Below are 13,337 nucleotides of genomic sequence, written 5' to 3' on the forward strand. Positions count from 1 at the left end.
TCTCGAGACCCAAATCAGTGTTCCACCTCTCGAGCCCTTCCACCATTCCTTTCTCCCCTGGAAAAATACCCGGTCACATCAGCACTGGCTCACAACCACACCAGCAAATGGTTCATTGCCCAAGAATTTCCAGATGACCCACCCTGCAGCCTGAGTGAATAAATTACTGTAATAGGAAATTTTAGCATGTGCCCAAAATAAATTTCTCTTTAAGTATGCTGTCCAAATTGTTCAGGAGATCCCTTGGGTTTTGTAAGAGGTAATGTAATCAGCTAGAAACACAGAGTCCTCTATGCCAGTCTAATTTGCTAAGCACCTTGCAGCAGGTAAGGGTAAGCACCATGCTAAGCACCATGACAGGGTACTAAAAGACTGAGCCCTAAAATATTAACCAGATTCAACAAGAGACTGTCTCAAGGAAACAAGGCAGAGAGTGATAGAACAGGATCCCAACATCCTCCTTTATTCTTATAGACACACACATTGCACATACCTGCATATCCACACACAGGTACATACGGCACACACTCATGCATGCACACATACACACACTCACAATATGGACAGAAGTCAAAATGGAAAAAATCTAAATAAAAATAATTGAGCAAAATAGTCCTAGGAAGGGCTTGTGCTAGTGAGACAGTAGGATACTTTTTCCTAGAACACACATGTCTAGTTGAAGACACAGTAGATGGATGAAAGATGAGGCAGAGTAAAGATGAAGCCATTTCAAGACCTGAATGAACAAGTGCACTTTCCAAGATTATCTGTTGCCACTGCTTTTAAATACACAACAGGAACTCACCCACATAAATAGGTTGACTCCACTCGCCCCAGCTTCCAGATACTCTGCAAGATGAGCTCACAACTGCTCTCACTTGAATAGAATATGTAGAAACATCATCAATTTTTGAGATGAATTTGTTGGTGGCCAGTTTTTCCATCTAAATGGGAAAAATTAACATTATAATAATGCCTAGACATACAATTATTGCAGAACACCGGCTTGAGAGGTCTCATGTAGGTAATGTGACTCATTATTTAGCAAGTAATCTAAAATCAAAAGGGCACAGTCATGAGTTTATTCTACACTGTTCCTGTGTGAGGTCTTGGCAGTTACCCTGAGGGAGAAGGTGATCTTGTAACTAAAATATATAAAATGGCCAGCTGAAGGACTAGATGAAATTGTGTAGACAGAATAATGTTTCCTATGGACAAAAAATGGAGTCATCTTCAACACTGTACATAATCTCTATTACTTTGTCCTTCCTCACTGGTAAGTCATAGTACTAAACAGCATGTATTTTGTGCCTGTTCATCTTTGCCCAATGGCCACACCCTGTGTTGGCTTTCTGCTTTATTGCTTGGATGGTCCTAATAGCTAACATCTCTGTAGCCACATGTTCCCCCCTCACATCCAACTTTCACACTGCCACCAAGATTACCCTTCTAACCTGTAAGTGCTACATTTCTCGATCGTGAAAAATCCTTTGATGCTGTTCATTGTCCATGACCATGGTTTTAAAGTAGACGCTCTTCAGCTTTTAGTAAAAAACCTTACAGAGCTACTCTGAAGTTCCTATTTTAGTAGAGTTGTAAGTCTAGTGTTAGCCTTGTGTGGAGGCCAGCTCAGTCACTACCACTTAACTGAAGGAAGCATGCAGTCTCGAGCCTCTGGTACACCCTAGCAGGCACAGTGTGGTTGTGGACTGGTACAGGTCAGGAAGTGCTGATTGCTGCTCTATGATAAGATCTGTGCAGACAGTGAGAGCACCGTTTAGAAATGGAGAACTGTTGGACATGACTGTAACATCCAAGCACATGATCAGTTTGTTTGCATTTTCATGTCTTTGGCTGTATTTGTTTTGCTGATCCTTATGAATGTATTTTATAAAACTGTTAATCTATGGCAGATTAGAAATTTACAAGAGAAAGCCAGTGCTTCATAAGAATATTTTTGGAAACACATCCTATCATGTCCTTCTCTTTTTACTTCAGTAGGCAATTTTCTGTCTGACGCTCCACCTCTGCTTAGACTGCATTCAGCTCCATGCTGTAGAGGCAAACAAGGTTGTTTTTCCCCTCTCTCTTCTGTACTCTGTTGATCTTTCCTATGGTACAGAGGCTCTGATGCTATTTACCAGAGCAGGACTCATCTTATATGTCTATTTATTTTTATTGTGTTGGTATTTTGCTGTTGGCAGAGGCTGCTCATTTGTTTCCCGGCAGTCCAGATTTAAAATAATCACACAGAAACTATATTATTTGCAATATTGTTTGGCCAATAGTTTAAGCATCTTTCTTGCTAGCTCTTCTGTCTTAAATTAACCCATTTTTATTAATCTGTGTATTGGCATGTGGCTGTGGCTTACCAGGCAAAGTTCCGGCATCTGTCTCCTCTGGTGGCTACATGGCTTCTCACTGACTCTGTCTACTCTCTCTATATATATATCTGTATGTACGTCTGTGTGAGGAACCAGACAGTTATAAGAGACCATGTGGGTGCTGGAAATTGAACGTGGGTCATCTGGAAGAGCAGGCAATGCTCTTAACCACTGAGCCATCTCTCTAGGCCCATGCCCATTTATTTTTATGTGAATTACCTGCTTAGCAGATCATATGAAAATAGTGCTCCCCATGATATAGCACATGATTTAAAATTAATACAACATATGAATTAGTTTATTTCAGACTACAAAACAAGGCCTTATTTCTCTTTATGTATTATCCTAAGAAACCTATTAGTAGGTAGTGGTTAAATTTAATTAAACTGGGTTTACTTTGTTTCTGTTACTTATTTTTGCATTTATTTATTTGTGTATATGTATTATGTATGCCCCAGCATGGATATGGAGGTGAGAGAATAACTTGAGGCTGTCTCTTCTCTTCTTCCACCTTGTGGGCTCCAGGAATTGTACTCAAGAAAGCATGTTTAGCAGCAAATGCCTTCACCAGCTGGGGTGTCTCACAGGTTCTTCATTTCTTTTATTTGTAGGACATGAGGTTGAATCCCAACTTCTATGTTTCTTCTTTACTCTCATGACTGAGAAATTATTCATCTTTTTGGGGAGATGGGGCTTAATTGTCAATAAAACAGGAAGTGTAATTATGCAAGTTATTGTGGACAAGGCATAAAATAACATAATAAAACTATGTAAGATATGCCACCTGCACCGTTGTCACGTGTGCAGGCCAAAAATGTTGAACAGCCATGCTATTGTGCAACCAGACTACAACACTGTTTTCATCTTGCAAGTCTGAAGTTGCTGGTTGAGGGTGTGTCTCATACTCTGCATGCATGAACCCCTCTCTTCAATTCCCATCACCCAATGATCAAAAATTCACAATCTGGATATTCTGTTTTCATTAGACAATGGTTCCTCATTTTCCTTTCCCCATTTCCTGGTAGCCTTTGTGCTAATTTCTATTTATATGTGTTTTACTAACCTTGGCATCTCACACAGGCAGAATCATATACATTTGTCCTTTGTGATCTGTGTATTTCACTTTGCTTGCTGTCCTTAGGTTCATTCATATTGTAGCATGTATCAGAGTTTCCAAGACTGAATATTGTCTCTTTGTATATATTAATATATATATATCATATTTGTTTTTCTTTTTTTCTGTTTTCTTTTTCTCTTTTGGTTTTTCAAGACAGGGTTTCCTTGTGCAGATTTGGAGCCTGTCTGGTATTGTGCTCTATAGACCAGGCTGACCTTGAACTCACAGAGATCCACCTCTGCCTCCCGAGTGCTAGGATTAAAGGCAGTGGGCACCATCACTGCCCGGCAATACATTCTGTTTTTCTATTCATATTCTGTAGGACTTTGGGTTTGGCTTACTTGTTTTTTAGCTAAGAATCTTGCTATATAGTTCAAACTAGCTTCAAATTTACACCATTCTTATCTCAGCCTCCCTCCTGGGTACTAGAGTCACAGATGTGTGCCACCAAACCTGACTACATTCATGTGTTAATGAATATGGAGGCTGCTTCAGCTCTTCACAATTGGCTATTGTGAGTAATGCTGTTGTGAGCATGGGTGCCCAAATATCTTTTTGAGACCCTGTTTTGAAATTATTTAAATATATACCTAAAAGGAGAACCACAGGGTCTTATGATAATTCTAACTTTTGGAAAACTTGCCTTCCCATTTTCCCCAGTAGTTATATCATTTGTATTTTTAGTAAAGCTCTTACAAATGGGTTTCATTTTATCCTTTATATTATTTTCAACTCAAAGTATGTTCTTTCAAAATGAAAGTAATGTAAGATTTGATTTATTTCTGTAATACCTAGGGCAGGTGTAAGTCAACATTGACTTTGTTGATACTTAAAAATACCCAAAGCAGTCACTATGTTTAAAGCAGCTCTCAAACTGTGGGTTGCAACCCCTTTGACAAACCTCTATATCCAAAAAATATTTACATTAGGTTTCATAACGATATCAAAATTACAGTTATTTAGCAACAATGGAAACGACTTTGTGGTTGGGCGTCACCACAACATGAGGAACTGTATTAAAGGGTCACAACATTAGGAAGACTGAGAGCCACTGTTTTAAATGTTTCACAAATAATGGGTATCTAACATAGAATAAAGGAATGATTTTTAAAATTACCTGAAAGTAGCCATTCTTTGTGTTGTGAATTTTCAATTCGTAGTTAAAGCAATGGACTGGAAAGGCAGAAACTGGTTTCTCCCATTGGATATAAAGAGAAGTTTCTTCAAGTTCAACTGTGACATTCCTTGGAGGATTTACTTGATCTAGAGAAGAGAAGAGATAGGTCAGTGGCAATTCTGAAAACCCAATGATCAGGGCTGATAGCCCAACCCACCATTTCTAAGATACGCTTTTTTAAGGTTTACCATTAAGTCTCAATCAACCAATCTCAAAGCCACAGGAAATAAGTGGCTTCCCAAAAGGTTTTTGGTATGGCTCGCTGAATAGATCTACACATATAAAGAACAAAATCACTACTCCAAATGGAAGGGACTGATTGACACCTTCCCCTGTTAACTCATTGCAAGGTGTACCCAGCATCCCTTTAACTTTCCAAGTTAGACTATGCTCTTGGACAGAACATGGACCATTTGCCCCGTGTCCATTTCCCAGGAGAGAGATAGCCCTGGGTAAATCACTACTCCTTTCTGGTTTCAGTATTTATTTATTTTTTGTTATTGTTGTTCTGTTTTTGTCATATAGAAAAAGAAGCTTCTACATAAAAAGAACAGATTAAGCTAAATAAATCTATACAGGAGTAAAATACTTCCATACTGGTGTTAGGACCAGAGTTTGGATTCCCAGCACCCAGCTGAAAACAGCTGTAACCCCAGAGCTGGGATTGGAGGTTGGGTAGTAGAGATAAGTAGATCCTAGGGCCTAGTCTAGCAAAAATGGCAAGTTCCAGATCCAGTGAAAGTCTCTGTGCCCTACAAAATAAAGAAGAGAAGCAAGTGAGGAAGATATTGTGATGGCAATCCCAGGCTTCTGCATGGACCAGCACACCTGCACAAATACGCATACAGCACACATACACATATGAAGAAAAATAAAAGAGTGGGGAAGCAAAGAGGAGGGTGGAGGAGAAAGAGACCTGTGTACATATTGTCTAAAAGTCTAGCGATGAATGCAAACCACTACAAAGACCCAATAAAAACTGGAGATGGTTAGCTTTGAAGGAGTCACAGGATGGAGAAGCTGAATGAATACCTTTGGACTGCAGAAGGGCCACACCTTGGGGAAGAACCTCAGAACTGTTCTGGGTACAATCTAGTATAAGACTTGTAGACACACATTTCATGATAGCAGCCTGAACAGATAAGCACTGCTATGACTTTTCCTGGTGCAGTTATTCTCAACTGGGGAGAACTCTGCCCTCAATATGATATGTTTGAGGTTTGAATAGTCGCAACTAGAAGAGGGGAACCAGCAGGAAAGATAAGAGTTAGAAAATTCATGGATGGGGCCAGGAAGGCCACTCAACATCTTCCCATGGCCAGAACAGGTTCCTACATTGCCAAATCATCCAGTCAAACATTTAAGGTGAGTTAAAGGTCGGATGACTGCCTCAATTTTTTTCCATGTTGATTATATGGTTGTTTAATATTTGAAAAGTAGCAAGACCCTTTCCAATACCAAGATTGTGCTCTTCCATTATTCCAGTGTTGAGTTAAGTCTGGCTTACCAATGGAATGTGGAGCGAACAGCTGATCAAAGGGCTTGATTGCAGCATGCTTGCTTGAGCCATTAACATGCACTGCAAGCTGCTCAAACCCTTTGCTGTTGATAAACGTCCTGGGAAACCAACATCCAGTATTTCTGTTCAGTGTATCTCTGCTGTATTCTTGGCATTCTTCAGTCCAAACACCAAACCTAAATTGGAATACCCATCAGTTTTTATAAGGGAAGAGGAAATGGATAATTTGCATAAGTAAAAATAGATACTGACCTATAGTATAGGAAGTACTGTGTGTCTTCAGGGGCATCCTTGCCAACAAGCCAGGTGCAGCGAAGAGACACTTGGTATGGCCTTAAGTGGGTGTGACTACTCACGACAGTGTTTGTGGCACACGTCAAATTCATAACCGAGGTTCCAGAAGACCCTAGGCGACCACAAAGAAAAAGAACAAAACATTGCCTTGATGGCTTATGAATTTTGTGCTTTTGCTTGAGATGCTATTGATTGTGAGTGACCACAAACATCCATTTATAGAAACTCATTTGCAAAGGGCAAATGTACTGGAGAAATGAAACTAGAGCTATAGAGCCTCAGGGTTTGACCTGAAAGAACTTCGCGGCTGTGTTAGCAGAAGACATGGGGGCGTGTCAGTGCAACGGATGTTTGAAAGTTCAAGTCTGGGGTCATGTGTCCAACAGCTTCAGCACTGCAGTACTATATTTGTCAGTACCTGACTAGGAGGCATTTCCTCCTGTAATGGCTGAATTCCAGTTTTTTCCAGCTGTCAATGAGAGGTTAGGTCAAGGAATCTCTCCAGAATCCCCTTCCATCTTGAATCCTATGAGCCATTCCTTGGTATCTATGCCTCATGAATTGCATGGAATGCTGCTCAGGAGATGCATTTTGACAATACCCCCAAGATCTCACCATTACATTAGAGATGAGTGTATGTCAGCCTGCCAGTCCCCTTAACATATCATGACTTAAAATTGGAGGAGATTTCAAAGATTTGCCCTGGATTTCCCCAAGTTATGTTCATGCTACCCAGAGCACTCTATAAAATAAACTTGCTGTTGTTCCTCAAAGGAGGGGAAAAATATTTTGGGGGCTAGGACTAGGGAGAATCTCCTTAAAGAGGAAACCCTGAATGATGGATGGGATTTTAATTTTTTCTTAAAACAACTATAGATTAACTTTTCCCACTGTCATTGAATGTCTTTCAATGAACAGAGGGAGGGAGTGAGAGGAGAGTGCCTCCTATTACCATATGGAGGTTGGAGACAGAAAACTTGTTAGTTTGATTTATGATATATATATGCATATTTTTTAAATTTATTTATTTATTAAGGATTTCTGCCTCCTCCCCGCCACCGCCTCCCATTTCCCTCCCCCTCCCCCGATCAAGTCCCCCTCCCTCATCTGCTCGAAGAGCAATCAGGGTTCCCTGACCTGTGGGAAGCCCAAGGAGTGCCTACCTCTATCCAGGTCTAGTAAGGTGAGCGTCCTAACTGCCTAGACTCCCCCAAAGCCAGTACGTGCAGTAGGATCAAAAACCCACTGCAATTGTTCTTGAGTTCTCAGTATTCCTCATTGTCTGCTATGTTCAGCTAGTCTGGATTTATCCCAGGCTTTTTCAGACCCAGGCCAGCTGCCCTTGGTGAGTTTCCGATAGAACATAGACACATGTATCTATAAAATCATGCCTCTGTATCTATGGTATCTGTTCTAGAACATTCCCCCATACTAAGATGGCATCTTATATGATGCTATCTTGCATATAACTTACATAGTCTCTGGCCTAGTTTAAATCCTTTCTAGATAACTTAGAATACTTAATGTAAGCACTTAATAAATAGTTGCTAAAGTGTCTTATTCAAAAAATAGTGGCCTGAAACAATCTGTTCATGAGCAGTATGGATGCTTCAATGCTTTTGTCATAGAGTGCTTTTGATCCACATTTAGTTGAATCCATGAATGTGTAGCCTATGGATACAGGGCTTCTCTCCTCACTCTGTGTGTGCATACATGCATGTATGCATGTGTTCACATACTAAACATCCACACAGTCTATGTGATGTCAAAGTAAGTCAGCAGTTACCCAGTTCCAACCCAAGAAATAATTCAATATGAATTTTCACTTGGCCAGTGAACTAAATAATATTTGATTAGTGTAAACATGTATGGGGGGGGTCTATGGGAGTAAATTGTAGAAACTTAGCATTGAAAGGAATATAACATTAAAGAAGTTCAGCTATTCAGTAGAGGTAAAATAATGCCTTAACACAATGGCCCATATTTATATTCATCTATATTCATTGAAGTACCTCTTTATTTAGGGGCAAGCCTGTTGGTAACTCCCTGGAAAATGATGAGTAAATACAAGCATCTGTGTTGTTACCAACACAGTACAGGGGCTTTGGTTAAGTGTGCACCAGGTTCTATTTGTTAAAGACTATTCTGCAGCTTATGATGTAGTTGGGAAATAGAAAACCCTTTCTGAGTTGGGGGCTTTGGGGAAAGTCTTAGGGGACAAATCTTTAAAGGGAATGATATTTGAACCCTTGCCCTTTTCATGTCTCCCTTTCACTTCCTGGCTATAGACTTCTACCACCTGCTTCTAGAATTCTCTACTGTGTTGTTACACGGACTAAAATTAGGCCTGACAGGTCATGGGTGGAAACCTCCACCGAAAGCAGAAGCCAAAATAAGAGTATTATCTTACATATTTGATATAGTAAAAATAAAGCTGACTAATAATACAGGAGGCAGGATCTTCTTCTCTAATGATGCAGATAGGAGAAAGACTTGAAAAAACAATCATAGACATGGTGCTAAGATGTATATGATTTAGGAAGTCACATATCCCAGGATCTGATGGTCAGTCTCCTCCCTTTGTTTCCCTCTTGCACTTGTGTCTGTCTGTGTTAAAATATTTAACCAGAGGTATCTCTGCTTATGTGTATTAGAATTCCCAACGTTCCTTGGAGGCCAATATAGATAAAGGGGAGTGCTTGCAGGGATGCAACAGGTGAACCTGGATGGCCTATGACAGTTGTGATTAGAATGTGGGGCTATGAAGGAGATTGGAAGGTGTAGCGCTGGACTAAAGAAAAGTGGATTACTTCCTTTCCCATTTTGGAAAGTGTAAAATATGAAATTTGGATGTCCCATGCCGCCTTTACCTGGTGAAGCTTTGAGTTCAGCAGAAACCCAACTGCTGGCCAGGGAAACGTGGCTTCTCTTTAGGATGCTTCTCACACTAGCTGCAAAGCCGTCATGCAGAGGGGCCACATACTTGCTGTCAGTCTTCCTGGTACTATACTAAAATAAAATCCACCAGTTGTGGCACATAAGAGAAAACAACATTAATCAAATAGGCCTTTTATTCCACTTTGAAAATGATAATAAATAAAATGGAATGAAGTAATTTTCCTAAGAAAGGGGCTTTGTAATATTAATATAGTTTCTCAATGACATGTGAACATATTCCTCTTTTAATGACAAACACCGTATTGTATTTAAGGTTCAAGTTCCTTTGATCCTCATCTCTAATGCCAGTCTCCTTTCTAAGTGAAACTTCTTGACAGGGATTCTTTAAAATTTTGTGTTTACTCCAAAATGGTCAATACAAATTATATCTCCCTTTCTTTCACCTTACTACAAAATGATACACAGCAGGTGTGTTTGCATATCCTTATCATGAATCCAAGAAATCAACTCAAGACTTGAGGATATAAACAAAGGTAGTGAATGAACTTGGCCTCACCTTGGGTTTTCCAAGCCTATACCTTTACTTTGTACTATTTTTCTCACTACTTTCTTCTAGTTTTATTGACATTTTAGGAGCTATATAAGAAGTACTATCAAAAACATTACACTTCAAATATTGGTAAATAGTTGGGAAGACGGCTCAGTCAATGAATACAATGTCAGTGAACATGACTTCAGTTTCGGTCCCTAAAACATACATAAAATTCAAGCACATAGCAACATTCTCCTGTAATTCCAACACTGGGGTAGGGCAGAGATAGGTGGATTATTGAAGCTTAGTCAAATTGATGACCTTGCAATTCAATGAGAGACTTCTCTCAAAAAAATAAAGATGTCTTGGAGAAGAATCAAGGAGTCAACCTGTGGCCTTCAAACTCCTGCACACACACGTGCATGCGCACACACAAACACACACGTGTTATGCACATGACAAGTGCATAAAACACATGTGTACATTCTTTCTCTCTCTCTCTCTCTCTCTCTCTCTCTCTCACACACACACACACACACACACACGAGAGAGAGAGAGAAAGGGAGAAAGAGAATACAGACAGAGAGAAGAGAGAGAAAATTTTTTTCAAGATAAACCTTCTATGCTACTGTTTCATTTTGAATAATAAACATGGGTCTAATTCACTTTACAGATCCTACTGGTAACACAAGAAGATCTTTAGTAATTGATTGTTATTTATCAAGAATTTCACTTTATGAATAAAATACAGTTTAAAAATGAATATTCACTCTCCGTAATGATTGTCTTTAGACCCAACACTTACATCATCTTCTTGTGGAGCATTTATTTTCACATGATATTGTAGATCAACATTGCTTTGCTCTTGGTCAGGGTTTGCGTCCCAGTGTAAACGAACTTGGGCTAATCCAGTGGCTTTAATGGTAAAATTGACAGGAGGCAGAAGTAAAACTATTGATTCAAAAAACAACAACAACAAATGATGCGATGGTCAGCTGTCCATAAAGAGCACTTTTTGTGTATGGTGATGGGCATGAAACTCAGGGCCAGTGAATGTGGGACAGGTATATTACAACTGAGCTCTATCCCTATCCTTAACATATTTTAATTATTTATATTATTAAATAACATACTGATTTGTTGTGGCATCTGAGAATATATGACACAGAAGTAATTTGGCAAAAGTTTCTTTAAAGTTTTTGCTAGTTCATTGTCCAGGTATTACCTGAATATTTGCATGGTTTTATTGAATATGAACAATCTACCATATTGCTATTCATTAAAGCTGTAGCTATTACAATAAACTTCATAACCAGTGAATGGTATGTGACAACAATTTCTGGAGCTCTAAGCTCCCGTCTTTTCTTTTCAGAATAGTATAGAATATAAATCAAACACACCAGGGGCTGGGAGAGACGTATATGAAACATGAAAAAAAGTTGCCTCATGGACATCCTGTGTCCATTGCTTAAAAGTACCTACTTATTTGTAAGATCAGTGATTCATGATGTAAATGTATTTATTTCTTAGTATGAGCCATAGTCTAAAGTATCTGAGTAGAAAAAAAAAGGATTTGCTCTCAAAATAAAACATTTTACTTAATTAAGGCATCAGAACTTATCATAGAAATGCTGTAAAACATAATGAGCGATAAGAAGAAAGTAAAAAAATAATTCAACCCACATCTTATTTTGTTATGTTTATCTGGGTGTATGTTTAAACAACTTCTTAAAATTTTTCACCCAAACCAGGGCAACACCGTACATTGTAAAATCTTTAATTTATTCATTTACTGAATTGTCAGTGTTTTCCATTGACCTTAAAAGCCCTTCTTGACTCTGCAGCTGTGTTTGACATGCAGGACTGTCTATGTAGTTCACCTTATTCCAGCAACCACTGGCTACTGTGGCTTTTCAAATCTAAATTACCTAACTAAACCCCAAAGTTCATTTTTCTAGGCGCACTGTGTATATTTCGATTGTTTGGTGATTATGTGGACAGTGGCTATGTGCTGGGCAGTACTGAACGAGAATACTGTCTTTATAGAGAGTTCTAGACAGAGCTGGGCTGGTGCCATCAAACAGTTTTCCCCTCTTAACCTCCATTATTATACCAAACCCTTAGACCAACAAGTTTCAGTGGGGGAAATGAAAAGAAAAATGGTATAAGTTTGCTTTTGCCTCTTGTGAAGACTTTTATGAAAGTCCCGGTGGAGGTGGGGTTCGAAATGTGGCCTCCAGAGGCTGCCCTCTTCCACAGTGCCCATATTTACTCTTAGAATTGAATTTGCCACTGCAGCATAGAATTTACATTTCTGCCCATGCCGCTTCCTTAAAATCTCAAGAGTTTATACTGTTTTATAAAAATTTCCCAATCGAATGGCTTTTCAGAGAAAATCCCATTATCTTTTTTTATAATATACTTTATCAAAACCAAACATTATTAGATAGAAGATCCTTACCCTTTTTGTCAGAAAGTAAGTCAGCTTGCAGTGTTGCCCAAGACCCCACAAGAATTACTAACGTAGGCAGCATGATGGTCAAACCCTTTGGGAAACATGGCAGACAAATGTTAGGTCATCACATTGTCAACTCTAAGGAAAACTGGCTGCTACTTTCTAGCATAAAATCAGGTAGTTACTTAGCAACTGCTTATGATCTCTCTGGCATGCTGGGAATGCAAACGTATGGGGTTTTACTTTTGAGTTGCAAAATCATGGTCTGTTGCGATAGAATGACATGTAAATCATTAACTAATTGAAAAATTACTCACAGTGTAATGGATTGGAGCACAATAGGTGCAAAGAGACTTCTGATTTGACTCACAAAGGGTGAATTAAAGTTCACAATACACACAAGGAAAGATTCCACTAGAATCTACTGAACAAATGTGTAGAGCTAGAAGTAAAAGAAGTAATCAGGAGAGGATTAGTATTCAGGACTTAGAGCAGGCCTCAGGATGGGAAAAGTCCTAAGCAATTAATAACAAACATAAACACTGCCAGTTTAATTCATGTGTTTTTAAATTAGGGACTTGGTGGTAGACGTTATGTAGGAAGTTCTAGGTTTGACCCCCCCATCGCCCTTTCCCTTAAAGTCAATATGACAGGAAACTTACATTAGTAGCAATTTGTAATGTGAGAAAGAAATTTTCTTTTAAAATTCAGGATAAATTTGTAGTACTTTGAGTTTGGGAGAAAACAATGTATTGTCTTAAGAACCCAAATTAGAACAGGACAGGGGACAAAGAAACATGGCCACAAACTCGGAAAAAGACATCTAAGAATTTCTTCCTCCAGAAAACAACTTGACAACGGGGTGGGTGGAGAGTAGCAAGTTAGGTTAAGAGAATGAGGAAAAACAGTCTCAGCCCTTGAGGTCAAGGAGAATGCAACAGCTCTGTCTGGGACCTGGAGA

General features: G+C 39.1%; 1 protein-coding gene across 1 annotated transcript in view; it reads right to left on the reverse strand.

Moving 5' to 3' along the window:
• Il5ra (interleukin 5 receptor subunit alpha) overlaps window positions 1-12,455 on the reverse strand; it is a 30,002-nt gene extending 17,547 nt beyond the window's left edge. Inside the window, exons 1-7 of the mRNA XM_041644597.1 lie at window positions 12,383-12,455; window positions 10,727-10,872; window positions 9,362-9,500; window positions 6,450-6,603; window positions 6,186-6,373; window positions 4,619-4,764; window positions 806-944 (exon numbers count right to left, since the gene is read on the reverse strand). Coding sequence (XP_041500531.1) covers window positions 806-944; window positions 4,619-4,764; window positions 6,186-6,373; window positions 6,450-6,603; window positions 9,362-9,500; window positions 10,727-10,872; window positions 12,383-12,455 — 985 coding nt within the window. The remainder of the gene's footprint in view (window positions 1-805; window positions 945-4,618; window positions 4,765-6,185; window positions 6,374-6,449; window positions 6,604-9,361; window positions 9,501-10,726; window positions 10,873-12,382) is intronic.
• Window positions 12,456-13,337: the final 882 nt, after the last annotated feature.

This window comes from Microtus oregoni, unplaced genomic scaffold (genome assembly GCF_018167655.1).
Source record: "Microtus oregoni isolate MIOR12 unplaced genomic scaffold, Mior012 000002F_ref0000024, whole genome shotgun sequence".
NCBI lineage: Eukaryota > Metazoa > Chordata > Mammalia > Rodentia > Cricetidae > Microtus > Microtus oregoni.